Source organism: Ailuropoda melanoleuca, chromosome 19, assembly GCF_002007445.2.
Source record: "Ailuropoda melanoleuca isolate Jingjing chromosome 19, ASM200744v2, whole genome shotgun sequence".
Classification (NCBI taxonomy): domain Eukaryota; kingdom Metazoa; phylum Chordata; class Mammalia; order Carnivora; family Ursidae; genus Ailuropoda; species Ailuropoda melanoleuca.
In genome coordinates this window covers 710,063-731,397 of record NC_048236.1, presented here as the reverse complement: position 1 = coordinate 731,397, position 21,335 = coordinate 710,063, and the positions used below count along the sequence as shown (strand labels likewise).

Genomic DNA, 21,335 nt, shown 5'->3' with positions numbered 1-21,335 from the left:
AAATAAGAAAATGCACGTAAAGGGCTCAGTGGGTGCTTGGCACAGAGCCCACGTTTAGCTCTGTTATGGTTGTCACAGATATAGCTGGCGATGGGGGAAAGCTTGCTGAAGAAGGTAGACGAAGAAGGGTGAGGAGGATTTAGGGGAAGGTAAACCAGACCCCTTCCAGACCTCCTCAGAATCTGGAGAAAGGGATGTTCAGCCAAGAAAGAAATAAGGGTAGCTTTGGGGAGTATCCAAGGCTTCTGGATCCTTCCTCTCCCCCATCACTGCTGGGCGCATGAGGACACCCTAGGGCTATGGGTTCCCCTTCCTGTTCCAGGTCTTAGTTTCCCTGTGTAGCAGGCATGGGAAGCCAAGCCCTCTGGGTGTCAAGATGTTGGGGAGAGGAGCCCATACCTGCTGAGGGAGGTCCCTACTGAGGCTGCCTGTCCCCAGCTCCCTGTCCCGGGTCCCAAGCCCTGACCTTGCCCTGATGTGCCACACAAGGAGCCCTGAGGAGAGGAAAAGCCCTAGTGGACCGTGTGCTGCCACTCACAGGCCAACCTTTCCAGAACCTAGACTAGATTGGCCAGGATCTGGGCTGGGACGACAACCATAGCTCTAGACATGGAGCTTCCTGGATCCATTATCAATGTTTGGTTTGGAACTTTGGAAACAGTCCCAGTTCCTACTCTTTATCCAGACCCAGGTGATTAGATTTTCTGGCCTTTGATATGCCCCAGCCTGGGACTCCCCTCCCTGCCACCCAATCCCCACACCCAAGCACTCTCCATCTCCTCACCCAAGGAGATGTGTGTGAGTGTGTGTGTGTGTGTGTGTGTGTGTGTGTGTGTGTGTGTGTGGGTGGGTGGCTAAGTCCAGCACGGCCCCAACGACTCCTCCCTGCAGCCCGTTCTAACCTTCTTAGCTCCCCACTGCCCCCTCCCAGCAGGCTCTCAGGAGGACAGGGACCGCAGGGGCACCTTCCTAGCCCCTCTGGAGGGCCTGGGAGCTTTAAGGGGAGACTGGTCAAGAACCAGAGGGAGCCTCTGGAAGTTCCCAGCCCCACTGCCAAAGTGGGCCACTCTCTCTCGGGGAGAAACCGAGACTATGCACACCCACAGGGTGACCGCATGCACAGGGCAGTTAGGACTGGCCTGATGTCAAATGTCTGTGGTAAATCAGACCTCTTGTCCTCATTTTCACCTTGGGAAAGAGAGTCATATATAGGCACTTTCCTGGGTCTCAGCTGGGCTGAGAGGGGGCAGCCCCTATGGGGAGGAGGAAGGGCAAGAGGGGAGGAGCAGAAGAGGAGAGGGTGGTATGGAGGAAGAGGGGAAGGAGGGGGAAAGGAAGGGAGCAGGAGGGACAGCAGGGAGGAGGATTACAGGGAGCTCTTCCTTCCTGGCCTGTTCAGAGGAAGGTGTGTCGGCACACATGGAACGTGTGGAAACACAGCTGCCCGGGGGGGTGGGGCAGGAGCTCGGGCACAGCCCGACGCTGGACGTGAGCTCCTTTGTGCAAGCACAGGCCTCCACGTGTGCATCGGGACGGCGTGCGTGTGGGGTCCTTTCAGCATTTTGCATGGCGAGCCAGGACACACGAGCGCACGCACACGCACACATGAAGGCCCGCATAGCCGTGCGACCTGAGCGGCACTCCGATCTGTTCTGTGCCAGTCAGCTGTGTCCGAAAAAGAACCCTCCTCGGGATCTACCAGACTGACCTCACAGCCCGCTAACGAACGGGGTGACAGCATTTGGTGGTTTTGTTTGTTTGTTTGCAAAGATTTTATTTATTTGAGAGAGAGAGAGCATGAGGGCTGGGGAGGGGCCAGAGGGAGAGGGACAAGCAGACTCCCCGCTGCGCAGGGAGCCCATGCAGGGCTCGATCCCAGGACCCCGGGATCATGACCCGAGCCGAAGGCAGACGCTTAACCAGCTGAGCCACCCAGGCGCCCCAGCATTTGTTTTTAAACTAATCTCTTCGCCCAGCCTGGGGCTTGACCTCATGACCCCGAGATGAAGAGTCGCATGGTCCACCGACGAAGCCAGTCCGGTGCCGTGGACAGTGGTTCGAAAGGCCTTTTGCGTGAGGGGGTTCTGCGCGCAAAGTGAGCCGGGATTAGGAGATCCTCTCAGATCGGACTTCTGACACGTAGGGAAGAGGGAAGCTGAAGCCACAGGGAGGCTCTGAAGTTATCTTTAGCCTGAAGTGAGTCCCTTGCTCTCCCCCAGGTGTCCTGCACAAGGAACCCGGGGCCTCAGCGCCGCCCTGTACCGGCACAGTCACTCACCAGGCTCCTGAGCCCACCCAGCCTGCCCCATCCAAGGGGCTCACCCGCGGCTACTTTGCAGCCTTTCCCTCGGTCTCTCCCATTCCTCGGCCCCCAGCAACCCTATACACACCCTGACCGGGCCCACATTGGCCCCACTTTCACATGCCTTGGTCAGAGTGGCAGGACACAACTCCTTTACTCAGGAAGTCCCATCAGAGGGGAGACACAGCCCAGTCTGAGGGGGGACACAGCCCTGCCTCAGGGAGCCCCAGTCTGAGGGGGAGACACAGCCCTGCCCTCAGGCAGCCCCAATCTGAGGGAGACACAGCCCTGCCCTCAGGGAGCCCCAGTCTGAGGGGGGACACAGCCCTGCCCTCAGGCAGCCCCAATCTGAGGGAGACACAGCCCTGCCCTCAGGGAGCCCCAGTCTCATAGGAGAAGCCACATCCCTGCTTTTGACAGCTTTGCTAGGGAGCAACCAGAGACTCATAGAGGAAAGGCCAGCACCCCTGCGCAGCCATGTCCTGACGGAAGGGGTATAAAGCAGTCTCCTGGGGCATTTGCTCTTCAGATCCTGGTGACAGTCCCAGCAGCAGGTCCTACCCTCACTCCCATCAATGATCAATCCGCCGTTTCTCAGGCCCGAGACTTGGCACTTACTACCTGTGGGGTGTCTCCATTCTAACTGCCCAGGGAAAGGGTCGAAGCCAGAGCAGGAGGCACGGTGGGCAGTGGGTTGGGATTTGAAGCCAGGCTTCTCTGATTTCAGGGCTCAGGTTCTTGCCTGCTAAATGCCTCAGTCCTTTTCCTCCAGGTCAGTGCAGTAACTGCCTCATGGGGTTCCAGCCTGGGCACCCGCCCTGGGAGAGCCGTTGGCCCCTGTGGCTCTCGGATGACGCCTTCCTGAGGATCTGTACTCCATGTCTGGCACGGTCAACTACAAGGGGAGCCGGCCACTGCTGTGTAGACTGTCTCTGCTTATCTCCCTGGTCAAGGGCACACCCTCTGGGTCTCTGGGTCTCATAGAAGCTGGGGAGCCCCTATTTGTCACTCACTCCAGCCAAACCCAGCTTCTTAGGGCTGAGAACTAGGACACCCTAAATAAAACAGCTCTGTGGGCTCTGGCTTTGGGGAACAGGCAGGTGGCTGGGGTTCGAATAAAAGGGTGGCAGGTCAGTTTGGGAGGAATTGAGCTGGCTGTATGGACAGAGCCATGGATGGGGAGCCCCCACTTGGCAGGACCACTGACTGTATGCTCCAGTGGCCATGACCACTCCTGGGCAGGGCCTCGGTTGTGTGAGGACAGGGTGGGGTCCCTGGCTGGACGTCATCTCTAGCAGACTGCCTCTTGCCATGGGGTCCAGGGCCGGGGGGCGGGGGGTAAGGAGGACAAATCTAACCCCTAGAGACCCCAGCGCTGGGGCCCTGGGCCCACGGGTAACTAACTGCATGCTGCGTCCCCCCCCAAGGTGCCCAGGCCAGAGGAGAGGTGCCCCAGAGGCAAGGATTTCAGGCCACAGCTGTGCCTCCCCCTGAGCGTCCTCTCTCAGGAGCCCTTCCTTCCTACTCTCCGGGGCCTGTGGAATCACGGGTGTGATATGTCTGTGCTGCATTTGCAGTAAATATATTACAATTGAGTTGGTCAGTTTGGAGCAGACCAGCGGGTGCCCAGCAAGCCCTGAGCTGGGCGGCCTGGCCTCAGGGTGGGAAGGGTGCCCCGCCCTGTGCCCCACCTGAGACACAACTTTGAGAACGAGTTCTTTAGGAAGCTGAGCCACGAATGCGAGAATAAGTTCATGGGCTCCAGGGAGAGGCCCCACGAGGAGTGCCAGGCCTGCTTCCAGAACTCCTGCCCCAACGGCCACTGGGAAATGGCTTTAGCGGCCCCAGGAACCAATCCGTCTCTCCAGGGTTTTCCAGCCAGCTGGCAGGGAGAACACGATAGACACCTAGCTGGGAGGATGTGGCAGGGCGGATGGGAAGGCTCTCATGATTCTGGACTGAGTCTTGTTATCTGGAAGGGCCGCACTGACCTCCAGAGACTGGATGGTGCGGGCTGTCTGGGGTCTGATGAGCTGCGAGCCTACGTCAGCATCACAGGCTTTTGAAGAGGCCTGGAGAAGGAGGTGTGGATTAGAAGCCAAGATAGGTCGCATTGGGAGGAAATGGACCCAAGAAGACCGCAAGACCCTAGTTCTGGCTCCAATTAAGGTGGTGGCGATGACCTTCAACTTCGTTAATTAGCAGAGCAGCAGCTGTGCCCGCCCATCTTTACCTAGACATTGTTTCTAGCTGGCAGAAATAGTCATTAAAAGATGAGAAACTGTGGTCACTGGAGGTCCTGTGGTCTATTCCTCAACCTTAGTTAGTAACGAGACATCACACGCTGCCATGGTTTTACGCTATGATTATAATACCTGCACTTCTAATTTTGTACGCGTGTAGCCCGTAATTTGAATTTTTTTCGATGCAGGCTTACCTTGTTGGCATGATTTTAGTGAGTTGAAACTATCCACTTGCAAAGCTTGTTTTGTCTTCCATTTTAATTTAAAAGTCCATGTCGTTTAAAAACAAGCAGAAATTAAAATTTTTATCAGAGTTTCCCCCCACCCCCCAGAATCAGTGTTCTCATTATTTTTGGAATTTAAGATGTGTTGGTGACACAGCTTCATTTTAGATAGCCATGCTTGGTTATTCGTTTCTGTGTGTTTGTAGTCTATGGCATTTCAAAACTGTTGATGTGTTTGTATTATTTGTAAGCTGAAAACCTAGTAGTGTAGAGCTGTCTGTAACAGCCTTTTATTTTTATTTTCTTTTTTGAGAGATAGAACACATGTGCAGGGGTGGGAGGTGGTAAGTCGAGGGAGAGAGAGAATCTTAAGCAGGCTTCTGGCCCAGGGTGGAGCCGACGCAGGGCTCGATCTCAAGACCTCGAAATCATGATTTGAGCCAAAACCAAGAGTCGGACGCTTAACCGACTGAGCCACCCAGGCGCCCCTTGGAGTTTCCATTTAAATGTTGATAATTGGCTCCTTTTCCTTTCCTCCTGAAACATAAAAATCTTTAACTGGTGTTAATTCTGATCTGTCCCAGATCTGTTTTACGTTCTATTGTGTAATCCTGAGTTTGTGTGGAGATATTCTCTGTAGACGGTAATGCTCTATAGAAGCCCCAGGCTGGTTTCTGTTTTATTCAGGGATTTTTTTAAGTCGATCAGAAAAGGGATAGTGGAGCTTCTTCATGTATAAAACAACATATTAAATTGGAGATATTGAAGGGGCGCCTGGGTGGCTCAGGTGGTTAAGCGTCAGACTCTTGATTTCGGCTCAGGTCATGGTCTCGGGGTCGTGAGATCGAGCCCCGAGTCGGACTCTGTGCTCAGCACACGGTCTGCTTCACACTCTCTCTGCCTCTGCCTCTGTACCGCCTCCCACCCATGCTTGTGCATGCGTGCAGGTGCTGTTTCTCTCTCTAATAAAGAAACACACCTTTAAAAAATTACTGGAGATATTGATGAATCAGCTACCACAGTAATATTGTATTAAAATCATATTTAAGGTAGCCGCTTTGAAGTGTATTTTATAACGTTTGCTTTTGTAAAAACAATATTGGGTGATGAAAGATTAGAGAGAAAATGTTCATCTGTGCAGAGGGTACATTTTCTTCGTTAATTATTCTGGAAAAAAACTCACAGGTTATATATAGGGTATTTTCCGAAAGGACCATTAAAAGAACCTTTTGAGATGAATTAGTATAAGACTATTTTAAAAATTGGCTCACTGTCAAATTGAATGCAACTTTGTTTTTTACATACAAGACTGGAAAAAGTGCTGAGTCTTTGGCCCTCCTTTACAAATATTTTTCATGGTCACATTCATTAAATGTTACTACATTTCTGAATTTTTGCAAAAATGTATTTTATCATAATAGAATGGCATTATTTTAAGGAGTTTGAAAAACTGACATGGTCAATTCAGAAAAGGAACTGAAGTCTGAGTAAGGTCATCACATTTATTTATTTTTTAAAATTTTATTTTATTTAAGTTCAATCAATTAACATATAATGTATTATTGGTTTCAGAGGTCAGTGATTCATCAGGTGCATATAACACCCAGTGCTCATTCCATCCCGTGCCCTCCTTAATGCCCGTCACCCAGTTACCCCATCCCCCCACCAACCTCCCCTCCAGCAGCCCTCAGTTTGTTTCATATGGTTTAGAGTCTCTTATGGTTTGTCTCCCTCTCTGATTTCGTCTTATTTTATTTTTCCCTCCCTTCCCCTATGATCCTCTGTTTTGTTTCTTAAATTCCACATATGAGTGAAATCATATGATAATTTCTTTCTCTGATTGACCTACTTCACTCAGCATAATACCCTCTAGTTCCATCCACATTGTTGCAAATGTTAAGATTTATCTTTTTGATGGCTGAGTAATATTCCATTGTGTGTGTGTGTGTGTGTGTGTGTGTGTGTGTGTGTATGTCATTGAACATCTGGGTTCTTTTCATAGTTGCCTATTGTGGACATTGCTACTATAAACATTGGGTTTAGGTGCCCCTTCGGATGACTGTGTTTGTATCCTTTGGGCGAATAAGGTCTTTGCATTTAAAACATACACACACACACGCGCGCACGCGCATATACCTGATTGATGAGGGAGGTGTGATTTTCATTGTGTATAGGTCTTATAATTCATAAACATATCCTGTATCTCAGAATAAAAATATTTTTACATATATAAAGTCATGCACGGTAAGGAGTATGTTTAAATTGTTGTAAACAATAACACATCATAAAAGACTATGCTGATCTTGTGTAACTAAGGACTATGAATGAATTTGCTTGGTATTTGGTGTTGTGTAACTCAATGTTTCCATACTCAGGGCCCCCGTTTCCCCTGAGGAATCACCTTTTAGGTGGCCCTCGAAGTGGTGTTTTAAGATTACTTTAAGATTACCCGGAGCTCTTTGGTTTTTGACTTCTGCACATAATTTTATTTATTTATTTATTTATTTATTTATTTTATTTATTTATTTATCAGAGAGAGAGAGACTGAGAGAGAGCACGAGCAGGGGGAGCGGCAGGCAGAGGGAGAAGACTCGATCCCAGAGTCCTGGGGGATCGAGCCCCATGTCGGGCTCCCAGNTGGGATCATGACCTGAGCCGAAGGCAGACACTTAACCAACTGAGCCACCCAGGCGTCCCCGCACTTAATTTTTTTTTAATAACATGATGATGATGGTCCTCTATTGCTTCTAGCAAGGGAATTTTGTTCCACCAGTAATTAAGATCAAATGCTATTAAATGTTCATATTGCCATCCTTCTGTAAATACTCGATTTTTCCTATCATTTAGCACACTGCTGCTTCTGTTTGTCTTAATGCCCGCATTAAGATCAAGAGTCTTTTTCCTGGGACGCCTGGGTGGCTCAGTCGGTGAAGCGTCTGCCTTCGGCTCAGGTCATGATCCCAGAGTCCTGGGGGATCGAGCCCCATGTCAGGCTCCCAGCTCAGCGGGAGCCTGCTTCTCCCTCTCCTCCCCACTTGTGCTCTCTCTCGCTATCTCTCTCACTGTCTCTCTCTCAAATAAATAAATAAATAAATAAATAAAATCTTTTTTAAAAAGAGTGTTTTTAATACATGAGTGTAGGCTTTGAAAACTTTTATTAAGTTATTGATGAAATTTGACATTTTTCCGTAATTTATATTTTAAAAAATCACATCATGGCATCATCTTGTCTAAATTCATCTCCATGAAAACTTGCCTTTGCCACCACTAGCCATACTGTACGTTTGTATGTTTAATTTACTTTCACAATAAACTCCTGTGTCGTGAAAAATAAATAAATAAATAAATGTATTACAATCAACACATGACTATGCCCAGAATACACACTGGTCCTTAGCTCACGTGGGGGCATCTCCACGTGTGTGCTACTGGGGACAGTGGTATCACAGGTGAGCCTGCCGGGTCCCCATCAGCTGGGAACTCCCTGAGCAGGGACGGCCTCCCTCCTTCATTTCGGGGGTTCTCCTAGGGCAGGTGTCCTGTCTCCTTTCTCTTCTTCCTTCTGCTCAAATGGTGACTTTATAAAACATGGATGGAAGTATAATATGCATTCAGAAAGGTACACAGATCGTGAGTATATAGCTCCCTCAGAAGGGGAGCTCGGGTCAAGAAACAGAATACTGTCAGTGCTCCCCAGGTCCCTTTTCCTCTTTAGCCCCGCCTCCAGCCCTGCTCCATTAAGAGAGAGACTCCTACTCAGCTGAGAGTTCCTGGGGGCCTGCCCCTGCTGGCACTTTCACAATCACGGCCTTACTAGATGGTGGCAGCAACCCTGGGGGCAGATGTTATCCCCACTCCCAGTCAGAGAAGCTCAGGCTTGGAAAGGGTAAGTGAATTGCTGGGGCCAAGGGGTCAACAAGTGGAGGAGATTGGCCTTCTCGAGTGAATTGCATGTCACACGTGACCATCACATTCTTTAATTTGTGCAAAGAGGGGTGATGAAGAGTTTGAGGTAGGGTCCACATGTCATCAGAAATAGATGTGCCTGGACATCTCTGAGATTTGCCCGGAAACATCCCTTCCTTCTTCTGGGGACTTCTCCTGTCTACACTCTTCAAAAAAATGCTTCCCGAGGGAGCCTCCAGGTTCTCTCTGGGCCCTGCTGCGAGCCGCAGTTGGCTGGTTCAGGAGTGGGTCAGGGAATTCAAGGAATTCCTCTGGGAATTCTGGTTTCCTTCTTTCTCTGGAAGTGTGAAAGTCAGCTGTCTGTGGTCAGTAATGTGGAGAAACACACACACACACACACACACACACACACGGTGAGAGAAGGGGTAGGGGGACAGTAGCAAAGCGGGAATGAGAAGAAGCCAAAAGGTCCTAGTGGTGTTTGGATGCCGTCTTCCAGCTGACCCCAAGGCCCTGACCCATCCTTCCCCTCCTGCAGCTGGGTGGCAGTGTGACACGCCCCGCACCATCCAATGTCCCTCCCACCCCACTTTCCAAGTAAGCCAGCCAGGCAAACTGTGGTCAGGGAGCAAGAGTATGTTAATCAATAGACCAGAGAGAAAAACAATCAGTCTGTCCATTTCTCCACATCTACACACAGGGCTCAATTTCCAGCTGTTTGAGATAAAGATGGATAAAATGGCCTCCTGTGCACAATGGGGATAAGGTAATTATGGGATTGTTGTGAAGATTGCCTGATAAAACAAATATAAAATACCCTGCCCCCCACACCTTCAATGATGGGATATTTTGGCAGGTGAGGAAGTGTAAAACCACTTAAAAACCTTGACCCAGCTCTTGCTTACACTAGAATTCTTACTAAGAAATATAGAAGGGACGATGGAGCTAGAAAAGCCCCAGGGCAAACACCGCCATCATGGCTGTTTGCCGGCCAGAGCCAGTAATGGATGTTAAATTAGTGGGCAGAATCCTGTTGAGAAGCAGGACACCAGCACAGTCTCAGAGTGTCTCCCACAAGATGTTATTAATTATCAAGGGAAAGAGAGTAACTGTACAGTAGAAAAACCTGGTAGACCCCACCGTTACCACGTTCTGAAGGTGAAATGCCCAGCAGGGAGCCACCCCCACATCATGCACTCTGATATCGTGCGCGGACAAGGGCGTATCCCCTCGGTGGCTTCTGCCCCCACCTGCGTGCCCTCAGTCTCCTCATGAGAAGCCATCGGAGTAGCCCACACTGAGGGCCACTCCACCTTTACATATAGCAAGGTGACAAAAGACAAGCGAGGAGCTGTCACAGACTGCAGGTGACTAAGACAGGAAACTAAACACAGCGTGGGAACCCAGATCGAATCCTGAATCAGAAAACGGACATTAGCGGGAAAGCTGGTGAAATTCAAATAAGACCCATAGATTGGTTTTCAGGGTAAATTTCCCGGATTCGATGCCGCAGTGTGACGTGATGTAAGATGTTAACATTAGGGGGATTCTGCATGGAAGGTATATAGGAACACTCTACTATGTTCGCCCCTTTTCTGTAAGTAGAAAATTTTATCAAAATAATTTTTTTTTTTACAAAGCATAAATTCTTGAACTTAAAAAAAAACAAACAAACCTCAGGTCCGGTATCTCCCTAGTAGTTTTTTTTTTTTTAAGATTTTATTTATTTATTCAACAGAGATAGAGACAGCCAGCGAGAGAGGGAACACAAGCAGGGGAGTGGGAGAGGAAGAAGCAGGCTCCCAGCGGAGAATGGACCCCGATGTGGGGCTCGATCCCAGAACGCCGGGATCATGCCCTGAGCCAAAGGCAGACACTTAACGACTGAGCCACCCAGGTGCCCCTCCCTCTCTGTTTTTATCTTACTTTCTTTTTCCTTCTCTTCCCCTATGTTCATCTGTTTTGTTTCTTAAATTCCACATAAAAGCACAATCATATGGTATTTGTCATTCTCCAACTGATGTATTTTGCTTAGCATAATACCCTCTAGCTCCATCCACATCATTGCAAATGGAGAGATTTCATTCTTTTTGACTGCTGAGTAATATTCCATTGCATATATACACCACATCTTCTTTATCCATTCATTTGTTGATGGACATTTGGGTTCTTTCCATAGTTTGCCTATTTGGACATTGCTGCTATAAACATTGGGGTGCGTGTTCCCCTTAGAATCACTATGTTTGTATCCTCTGGGTAAATACCTCGTAGTGCAATTGCTGGGTCATAGGGTAGCTCTATTTTTAACTTTTTGAGGGCCATCACTACTATTTTTCAGAGTGGCTGCACCAGGTTGCATTCCGACCAACAGTGTAAGAGGCTTCCCCTTTCTCCGCATCCTCGCCAACATCTATTGTTTCCTGTGTTGTTAATTTTAGCCATTCTGACTGGTGTGAGGTGACAGCTCATTGTGGTTTGGATCTGTATTTCCCTGATGCTGAGCGACGTTAAGCATTTTTTCATGTGTCTGTTGTCCGTTTGTATGTCATCTTTGGAGAAATGTCTATTCATGTTTTCTGCCTATTTCTTGACTTTTTTGGGGGGGGGTGTTGGGCTAGATAAGTTCTTTATAGATTTTGAATCCTAGACCTTTATCTGATAAGACACTTGCAAATATCTTCTCCTCTTCCATAGGTTGCTTTTTAGTTTTGTTGATTGTTTCCTTTGCTCTACAAAAAATTTTATCTTTTTTTTCCTTTTTAAAGACTATTTATTTGAAAGAGAGAGCAGAGAGAGAGAGAGAGAGAGCACATGAGTGGGGGGAGGAGCAGAGAGAGAGGGAGAAGGAGGCTCCCCATTTAAGCAGGAAGCCAGTTGTGGGACTCGATCCCAGGACCCTGGGATCATGACCCAAGCCGAAGGCAGATGCCCAGCCGACTGAGCCACCCAGGCGCCCCACAAAGCTTTTTATCTTGATGAAGTCCCAATACTTCATTTTTGCTTTTGTTTCCCTCGCCTTTGGAGACCTGTCTAGCAAGAAGTTGCTGTGGCCGAGGTCACAGAGGTTGCTGCCTGCCTTCTCCTCTAGGATTTTGATGGATTCCTGTCTCACGTTTGGGTCTTTTACCCATTTTGAGTTTATTTTTGTGTATGGTGTAAGAAAGTGGTCCAGTTTCATTCTTCTGCATGTGGCTGTCCAATTTTCCCAACACCACTTGTTGAAGAGACTGTCTTTTTTCCATCGGATATTCTTTCTCGCTTTATTGGAGATTACTTGACCATAGAGTTGAGGGCCCATTTCTGGGTCCTCTATTCTGTTCCACTGATCTATGAGTCTGTTTTTGTGCCAGTACCATACTGTCTTGATGATTACAGCTTTGTAAGAGAACTTGAAGTCTGGAATTGTGATGCCTCGAGCTTTGGTTTCTTTTTCAACATTACTTTGGCTATTCGGGGTCTTTTCCAGGTCCATAACAGATTTTGGATTCTTTGTTCCAACTCTGAAAAATGCTGAACATGGCTTTTCTTAATGTGTGGAAATGTGTTTTGTAGTAATCTGAGCGACAAGAGCAGAAGAGAGGCAGTGTTTGCACACTGATTACAGCTATGTTAAAACCCAAGAGTGGGCATGAAGAGAGAGAAGATAATTCACAACAGTGAAAATAGTTGTAGTTTCAAGATGTCTTGATTTTTAAAAAGTAGTATTGTATGGGATGCTATATGAAATTCAGTGTTCAGATTGAAAGGAAAAAACCAACAAAACCCACCACTAAAGGGCTTGGGGATTCTCATTTCAAGATTCATTGGGAATGGCCGCGTGGAGCGCTAGATTGGGAGGGATCCTAAGGCCTTGGCTTAGCACTATGAGAAAGAGTGATACATTTGAGTGATGTCTGCCAGGGGGAAGGATTAGCAGTGGCAGTGGGCAGCCTCGGTCCTTGCCATATTCCTGAGACATCCCCAGCAACCAGTACGACTTTTGTGGATACTCTGATGAATGAATGAGCTGTGGAAGGGGCCATGTGCAGGAAGAGACGTTGTCTTTTAGTTACAGGCAGTGAGATTTAGAGCAAGTCCCTGGGAGAGAAGATGGTATAAAATAAACACCATAAGGGAAGGAAAGGCAAAGTCCTCCATAATAGGGGCCAGTGCGAGTGTAGGTGGGCACGGTAGGGAAGGCGTCATGGCATTTGTACTGGGTCTTGAAGAAGGCGGGGGTTTTGCAGGTGCAGATGTTTGGGAAGGCATCCCAGAAAGAGGGCACAGCATGGATAAAGGCGTGAAGGTTGGCACACACCAGGCCTCCTTGGGAGAAAGTAAGGCGGTCACTATGGCTACAGGATAAAGCATGTGTAGGGTAGTGATGGAAGCTGAGCATGGGGGTCAGGCCAGAGACAGATGAGGACTTGGGACATCTGAGGACTCTGAGGAGTCTGGCTGCTTTCAGAAGATCAGGTTGAGGGGCGCCTGGGCGGCACAGCGGTTAAGCGTCTGCCTTCGGCTCAGGGCGTGATCCCGGCGTTATGGGATCGAGCCCCACATCAGGCTCCTCTGCTATGAGCCTGCTTCTTCCTCTCCCACTCCCCCTGCTTGTGTTCCCTCTCTCGCTGGCTGTCTCTATCTCTGTCAAATAAATAAATAAAATCTTAAAAAAAAAAAAAGAGGATCAGGTTGAGTAGTTGGGGTTGCAGACACCCCCAGGGCCTGGCAGCCAAGAAGGGGGCCCTGGCTTGAAGCAGTAGGCTAGTGATGCNTCAGGTTGAGTAGTTGGGGTTGCAGACACCCCCAGGGCCTGGCAGCCAAGAAGGGGGCCCTGGCTTGAAGCAGTAGGCTAGTGATGCTCAGAAGGGATGTGGAAGGGGCCACTGGGCTTTGGGGAGGCTAGACTGGCAACCGTCAGACTCTTAGGGACTACCGGATACAGAAATGGTTGCTGGAGGCCCTGTCCCGGGGAGTCCGGCAGGACTCACAAGACTTAGGGGATCCCATGGATTCTGCTCTATTCATAGGATTTGTCAAGCTTGCAAGGAGCCTATGCCTTTCTTTGGCCCACGCTTCCAAATCTGTGGTTGCCCCACTCCAGAGAATGCAGTCCCTCATTCTCTTGCTTTCCATCCCAGAGTCCAATGTGTCCCTGGGGACTGCAGGGAGGAACGGGAGCTGCTTTGCCTTTGAGACACAATCAGGCGGGTACATCCCATTTTGTGCCAATCCTGGGAAGACCTCTAGTGCCTTCTCTCCCCTCCCCCATCATAGGGCTAGGGGAGGCTTTAGGGCTCTGGCTGGGCAGTGCCTGGTGCTGGCCAGAGGCGAATCTCCCCCACTGGCTGGATTATATCAGTGTTTGCGGGTTTGGTTGTGGCCCTTCTGCCTGGGGCTTGAGGGCCTGACAGATGTGTTCAGAACCTTGAGTGTGCAGTACGGGGTGGTGGAGATGGGTTTAGCTTGGGGACTTTTTCCACTCACCTCAAACTGGAAAGCTCCCCTGTGCCGAGCTGGCTCCAGGTCATCTCAGCCAATGAGCAGCTTGTAGCCGGGAAGAAAGGAGGGCCGGGAGGTGAGGGAGAGAGGCATGGGGTGGACGAGACTTAAGTGCAGGACAAGGGCACATGGGGGCTTGGAGGTCAGTAATGGGGGATACAGGCATTTGAGGAGTACTGAAGACAGGGGCGGAGTCTCAGTGGGGCTGGAGAAGAGAGACAATGAGGAAGAGAGGGAAGGTCTGGCGTGTCCCCTCCTCCCCTGCCCCAGGCCTCTTGTGGTTGCTGACCTGCCCCGTGGAACAGCCAGAGGCCAGTGCGATTTACACCAAGGGTGTGTCCCGAGCACCTGCTGAACTGTGAGGACACACTGATCAATTTGAGCTCCGTTTGACTGTGGAAGGTCCCAAAGCTTCTGCACATAACTCTGACTTCAGCCACTGACACGCCAGCCTCACCACCAGCTTCGGTGCTAAGGATCCAGCCATCATTACCGCCATCAGCAGCATCTCACTACTACGAGGTTTGGGGGTGCTGGAAACCAGGACTTGAGTCAGACCTCTGAGGGCATCACCTACAGACAGACCAGCAATTCTCAATGATTTTCGCCTCTAAGGGGACCTTGCAATGCCCTGAGACATTGTTGGCACACAACGTTTGGACTGCTGGCGGCATCCCCCGGTAGAGGCCAGGGATACCGTTAACAATCAAACAGCACAGAACAGCCCCCCAACAAGGAATCACATGTTGCAAAATGCCAATAGTACGGAGGGTGAGAGACCTGTCTATGGAGGGCTTATGGCCGTGCGTGGACCTGGCTGTGGTCCTCGCCCTGCAATGTCACATTATGCCTGCGTTCCTAGACAGGAAGAATTCTCATCTGTGATCTTATGGCAACTCCCATTAGTCACACTTCCTGGCCTCCACAGCTTGTATTAAAAAGTGCAGAAGATGAAAAGTGCTCTGTGGCCACCCTCAAGAAGGAAAACACACAGGGGCGCCTGGGTGGCTCAGTCAGTTAAGCGTCTGCCTTCGGCTCAGGTCATGATCTTGGGTCCTGGGATCGAGCCCTGCATCGGGCTCCCTGCTCAGCGGGGAGTCTGTTTCTCCCTGTCCCTCTGCCCCTCTTCCCCACTCGTGCTCTCTCTCTCTCTGTCTCTGTCTCAAATAAATAAATTGGGGAAAAAAAAGAAGAAGAAGAAGAAGGAAAATACCCAGAAACAGCTGATACGCGGAGCACAGGGTGCAGCGGGGACTGAGGTCAGGCTCTCGCCTGGGGCAGGGAGGCAGGGACTGGGCTAGAACGCGGAGCTATAAAGGCAGAAGGAGCGCTCAGGGCTTCGCTCCATTGCAACAGTCCAGCTTGGAGCGGCTCTTCCTCTGTGGCCGGTTGGGAGCCGGCATCATGAAGTGGATGGTGGTGGCCTTGGTCAGCCTCCAGCTCTTGGAGGCGGCAGTCGTCAAGTGAGTCTGGGGCCTGGCCTCTGGAGCAGGAGCCCGGGGAAGGGGACTGGAGCCCTGGGAGGGGTAGCCTGGCCAGGGGCCGCCCCACCGGTCTCTGCTCTGGAGTTTCTGCTGGGGTGGGAAAGGCTCCCTGGGCAGGTGTAGGCTGGGGACTCAGAGGCAGGAAGGACTACAGCCTTTGCCCTTGTGAAGTGTCTGTAACCGAACCAAAGGACAGTTTGTCCGCCAGATGCCCTTCAAGCCAGTAAGAAAAACCAACACCAAGATTTGCGGTGATGCAAGACGGGCTCATTCACTGGTATGGCGCTACCCAGGTGAACAGCTAATGCTCGAAAGTCCCCAGCGCCCTGTTGGCTTGCAAGTGAGGGTTTCTAAGGGGAAATAATGAGAGAGGAGGGGCTTGAGGTCATGGGTTCTTCTGAAGGGCCAGGGATTGGGTCAACCTCAAGACTGAATGACTTGTCTTTCTGATTTCTTTCTTTCTTTCTTTTTTAATTTTTAAAGAATTTATGTATTTGTCAGAGAGAGAGAGAGCACAAGCAGGGGGAGTGGCAGACAGAGGCAGAAGGAGAGGCACACTCCCCGTGGAGCAGGGAGCCCGATGTGGGACTCGATCCCAGAACCCTGGGATCACGACTTGGGCTGAAGGCAGATGCTTCACAGACTGAGCCACCCAGGCATCCCTGGTCGGTCTGGTTTCATTAACTGTGATTGCGTGGTCCTTCCCTTCCTGGCTCTGGATCTGCAAAACATCCCAGCAATGTGTGTCAGTGATGCTATCTCTGTTAGCAGGGGCCACACACCTTGCGATTGTGCAGACTACTTTGTTCCTTGCTCTCTTGGGCTTCATTTTCATTATCTTAAGCAAGTCGTCCTGGTGTGTTCCCAATAATCTTCAACTATGGCTACGTGCCTTGCTGGGGACATAATCTGCTGGCGGTGGCACTTCCAGGCAAAGGAAAGAACCCAGCCGCTTCCCCATCTGATGAGGAAAGATGGTCTTGGGATGGAGTCGGGGTGACTGCTGTCCACACAGACCCTGAATGTCAGGTGTGCTTTCTTCCTGCAGAAAGGAACGGTGATTTCTGGGTAGGCAGACATGGGCTAAAAATTCCCTTAAGGCCCATGATTTATTTAGCAGATGACACAGTCATCTAAGCAGAGGCACCAGGAACGTAATGTGTCCATGCTGAGGTGTCAGGAGAAAGGGAGCGAGCAGGGATGGCTTCCAGGACATCGCGGGCCACCTCACTGGCCGTGAGGACGGATGGCTCCGCCGCAGAGTCCTAGAGTCCTCGTGGAGACCTGGTGTGATACAGAGGTCCTGTCGAGGCAGTGAGCCGGAGCAGTCTTCAGAGCTCAGTGTGAATGGGTTCAGTGGAGAACTGGGGGCGAAGGCGGGGTCCTGAGGGAATGGGGAATCAGGTGGGGAAAGAAAAGAAAGGAGTGGGACTTCTGGATCTGGAACGAGCCTGAGTGGCCCTCAGAGACCCCCGAGGCAATGGCAGCAAGCAGTTCTTGGAGGAGGAGAACGAAGGGAGACGGGGGCAGAAACCCAGACTCCATCATAGAGATGGTTCCAATGCCAGAGCCGATCTGGGCTCCAGACCACCCAGGCCAACTTCCACCTGCCTGGTGTCGGGAGGAGAGCAGTGATAGGCCCCAGGCCAATTAGCAGCAGGGGCAGACCCACGATCCTGCCTTCTGAGTCTCAGTCTAGTGCTGTCCCCTGTACCCATGCTGGGTCACATTCAGGCGGGGCCAGGTGCCTGAGGGCCACCATAGGAGAGGATCTGGGGTGAGCCCTGCCATCTCTGGAATCTTTCTTAAAATGCATATCTCCTGGGCCACCTCGTTGGTTGACTCTGTAGACCATGTGACCCTTGATCTCAGGGTCCTGAGTTCAAGCCCTACATTGGACGACATAGAGCTTACAGAAAGACAATGCACGTACCTGCCAAGGCTAATGGCTAAAGTTCCCCCTTCCCCCCTTCCAGGGAAGGAATTTGTGGGATATCTGAGCCCAGAGGGCCGGGGTGGGAAGAGGACCCTCAAGACGGCATATGGGCATGTACGGGTGAGGGTATTTATTTTCTGAATCTTGGAACAAGTCCTGAGATGAGCTTTGAAGGAAAGAAAGGGAGAGAGAGACAGAGGGACGGACCCAGGGAAAGAGACATGGAGACAGAGAGAAAGGGTTGGAGCTGGAGCCAGAGCAGGAGCGAGAGGGAGACACACACAGCCCCGCATGATAGGCACAGGGGACACAGGGGCTGGGTGCCTGAGGGATGCGGCTGGAGGTGGCGCAGCAGGGAGGGACGGAGGGACTGGGGCTGTCAGAGGTGCTGTAGGAAGGAGGGAGGGCCCTGCCCTGATGCCAGCCCTTCCGCAGAGTTCCCCTGAGGAAATTAGAGTCCATCCGTGAGACCATGAAGGACAAGGGTTTACTGGGGGAGTTCCTGAGGACCCACAAGAACGACCCTGCCCAGAAATACCACTTCAGCGACCTTGGCATGGTCTATGAACCACTGGCCTACCTGGATGTGAGTCCTGACCCTCTGTGGGGTTCCCTCTCCTTGGTGCCAGGGGCTGAGGCTGGGCCCTGGGAGTGCCACACTATCCTCTCTGTACCTTCCCACCCAGCCCCTGGGGTCTGCTCCCTTCTCTCACACCTGCCAGCCCTGACTGAGGGTCTGTGTGTTCTGGGCAAGTATGGAAGATAGGCTTGGGCTTCTGCCTCTGGGGTAGGTTGTAGGGCAAGGGCTCTGTCCATGCAGGAGGCTGGGCCTGAGGGTCTCTGTATCCCTCCAGAGCTAACAGCCTGCCCCATGGCCCCCCAGAGTCTGTACCTTGGGGAAATCGGCATCGGGAGCCCGCCACAGAACTTTCTGGTCCTTTTTGATACCGGCTCCTCCAGCCTGTGGGTGCCCTCGGTCCAGTGCCAGAGCCAGGCCTGTGGTAAGTGCAGGGCTCCCTAGGGAGAGTGGTTGGCAAAGGAGGGCCCTGACAGCCTTGGGGGAAGGGGTGAGGGAGGCAGAACTTGTGGGGCCTGGGTGCTTCAATCCTGAGAGTCAGGGACTTGGCCAGAGTCAAGGGGCATATGCAAGACAGAGGGAAGAGGCTGGCCCTGGACCTGGATGGTCTCTGTGTCTTCCCTCTCACCAACACATGCTCCTTTACCTGCTTCAGCCCATCCCCTTCTGCTCCATCCATCCCACTCTGCTCTGGTCCATTCTGTTCCCTGCAGACCACACCATTCCGTCCCACCAAAGTCGACAACATTCTTTACATTCTACTCCACTGCTTACTAAGTTCTCACTGCGTGTCTCCTAGACACAGGGGAGAACAATATAGGATCTGGTCCCTGTCTTGTAGTTGTATCTGGAGACAGGCCATGTTGCCCTCCTCAAGGCTGCCCTGGTCCCTGCCAGAGCCTTGGGGTTTGGGTCTTGACACTTCTTGTCCATAGAGTCCCTCATTGGCCGTGTCCCTAGATATCACAGGTCAGGTTCTCGATGGGGTGAGGGTGGAGGGAAGGCAGGGATCCCCTCCTACAGCTGATGAGTAATTTCTCAGGTGGGGATCTGCAAGGGGGTCAGGGAAACAAAGAAGGATTCTACGCAACCTACCTACCAAGGGTCACGGTCAAAGGACAACCCAAGTTTTTGCAAGTCAGAAGGGGCTTTGAGGCCAAGCCTGGCCACCTCACATGGGTCTTCCATGCTGGGAACCCCCTCAGCTGGCCAACCGGAGACCAGCGTCCCGGGATGCTGAGGCTCCAGGGTGGGGGCCCAGGCTGGGGCTCAGGTGGGCAGCCCTCCGCTTACCAGCCTGCGTCCCCAAACCCTCCTTCCCGTCACAGACAGCCACTCCCGCTTCAACCCCAACATGTCCTCGACCTACTCCAGCGACGGGCAGATCTTCTCCGTGCGGTATGGCAGTGGCGGCCTCAGCGGCATCTACGGCTATGACACTCTGAGGGTGAGCCAGGCTGCAGGCCGCGCAGCGCCCCAGCACGTGGAGCTGCTCCCCGGGGCTCTGACCTGGCCTGGAAACTCCCAGACCTGAGTTTGACGGGAGATTAGCCAGAGACCCCAAGAATACGGAGAAGCACCTAGTGCTTCAAACCAGGCAATGGGTACCCCAAGTGCCCCTTCATGCAGTCATCCAGCCCGTGCTGAGCGCACCCCGATGAAGGGGATGACCTGGTCCTTCGGTTAAGGAGCTTAAAGCCAGGGGGGCGGGGCAGGGGGAAGAAGATGGAGGTGGGGGCGCTGCGGTAGCAGCCAGGGAAGGCCACTTGAGAGAAAACCTGGCCCTTGCAAGACGTGTCAAGAAGGCAAGGGGCAGGGGTGAGGAAGGGATGAACAAGGGAGCCTCGAGGGTCTTTGTGGAGGAGGGTTATGGGCAGATGAGTGGAGTTATACTTGTCGCCTTCCATCCCCTGTGTCCCTTTCAGGTCCAGAGTATCCAGGTCCCCAACCAGCAGTTTGGCCTCAGTGAGCACGAGCCGAGTCCCTATTTCAACCAGCTGAAGTTTGATGGCATCATGGGCCTGGCCTACCCGGCACTGGCAGAGGGTAGGGGCACCACGGCCCTGCAGGGCTTGCTGAGGGCGGGCCTCCTCTCCAGCCCAGTCTTCAGTTTCTACCTCGGCCGGTAAGAAACCGCTTGGGGGATCCTTAGCTCTCAGCAACGCCCCCATCCTCCCCAGACCCCAGACATGTGAACTCAACGCTTTGGGGTTTGGAGGCCTCCCAGCAGGCATCTGGCTTTAGCTCCTACTGTGTCTAGGACCTTCCTCCTGAGCTTCAGAACTGTCCCCCTGTGCACCCCCTTTCCCTCATCCCTGGGTCTGTCCCCAGCCCACTCAGACTTCTCTTCGCATTTCGTGGCCAGTTTGGAATCTTCCCCTCTTCTGGGTGAACTTAGCTTTGAGTGCGGCTGCTCGTTCTCAGTACCTCTGGGATTTACCTCTTGCCCAGAGCCACAGTTCGCTCATTGCCTTCTGGACACTTCTTTTGTGTACAATCTATTGCCTCATCTCCAGGTCCTGGAGTCTTCTGGTCAAGGTTCGTCATTTGCCCCTAATAAGGTGTTTTCCTCACCACAGACACAAGCAATGCAGCCATTGAGTGTGGGTGGCCAGGGAGCCAGGTAGTGGGGGCGGGGTGAGTGGACTGGGAGGGACTTTCTTTCCTCTCCAGAGTTAGCCGGCCACCTTCTGGAGATAGTCAGCCTCTGCTCTCCAGCCTTAATCACCTGACTCTGCCTATCAGCAATGTTACCCTGTTCCTAACGTTGCTGACATAGTGTCACCTCTGATTATAATTCGTTTTGAGTTCAGCCCTTAGGAGCTCTGCTCAATTCCACACTCAGGCTCGGCTGCCAGGGGAGGCTGAAAGGAGCAGGGAATATCCTTTCCTCCTCTCTGCCAAGGCCCCACCTCCCTCCAGTCCCAGCAGAAAAATGACCAGTGGGGCTCAGGGTCAAACTCCCAGTGACATACAACACTAGTAGCAAGAAGTGGAAGGGAGAGAGGAAGGGTGTGTGGGAGCCACACAACCAGCAGCTTCCCCAGAGGCCCTGCCTCTGGACCAGGGGCACTGGGAATTCTGAGGAGCCAGCTTGGAGCTGCAGTGAGGAAGGGGGACACAACTCCTTCCCTCAGCAGGCCTAGTGTGAGGGGTACACACAGCCCTGCCCTCAGGGAGCC

At 51.8% G+C, this 21,335-nt stretch overlaps 1 protein-coding gene and 1 pseudogene across 2 annotated transcripts in view; both read left to right on the top strand.

Annotated features, from left to right (window-relative positions):
• Positions 1–2,003: 2,003 nt before the first annotated feature.
• Positions 2,004–4,500, top strand: LOC117797172 (annotated as a pseudogene).
• Positions 4,501–8,591: 4,091 nt separating this feature from the next.
• The window catches only part of PGC (progastricsin), a 15,404-nt gene continuing 2,660 nt past the window's right edge, over positions 8,592–21,335 (top strand). Inside the window, exons 1-5 of one of the 2 annotated variants that reach the window (XM_034648196.1) lie at positions 8,592–8,655; positions 18,012–18,162; positions 18,460–18,577; positions 19,482–19,600; positions 20,079–20,278. In XM_034648196.1, coding sequence (XP_034504087.1) covers positions 8,612–8,655; positions 18,012–18,162; positions 18,460–18,577; positions 19,482–19,600; positions 20,079–20,278 — 632 coding nt within the window. In that variant the 5' untranslated portion in view covers positions 8,592–8,611. Of the gene's footprint in view, positions 8,656–18,011; positions 18,163–18,430; positions 18,578–19,481; positions 19,601–20,078; positions 20,279–21,335 lie in introns of those variants that run through there. The other variant, XM_034648197.1, reaches the window with a different exon arrangement.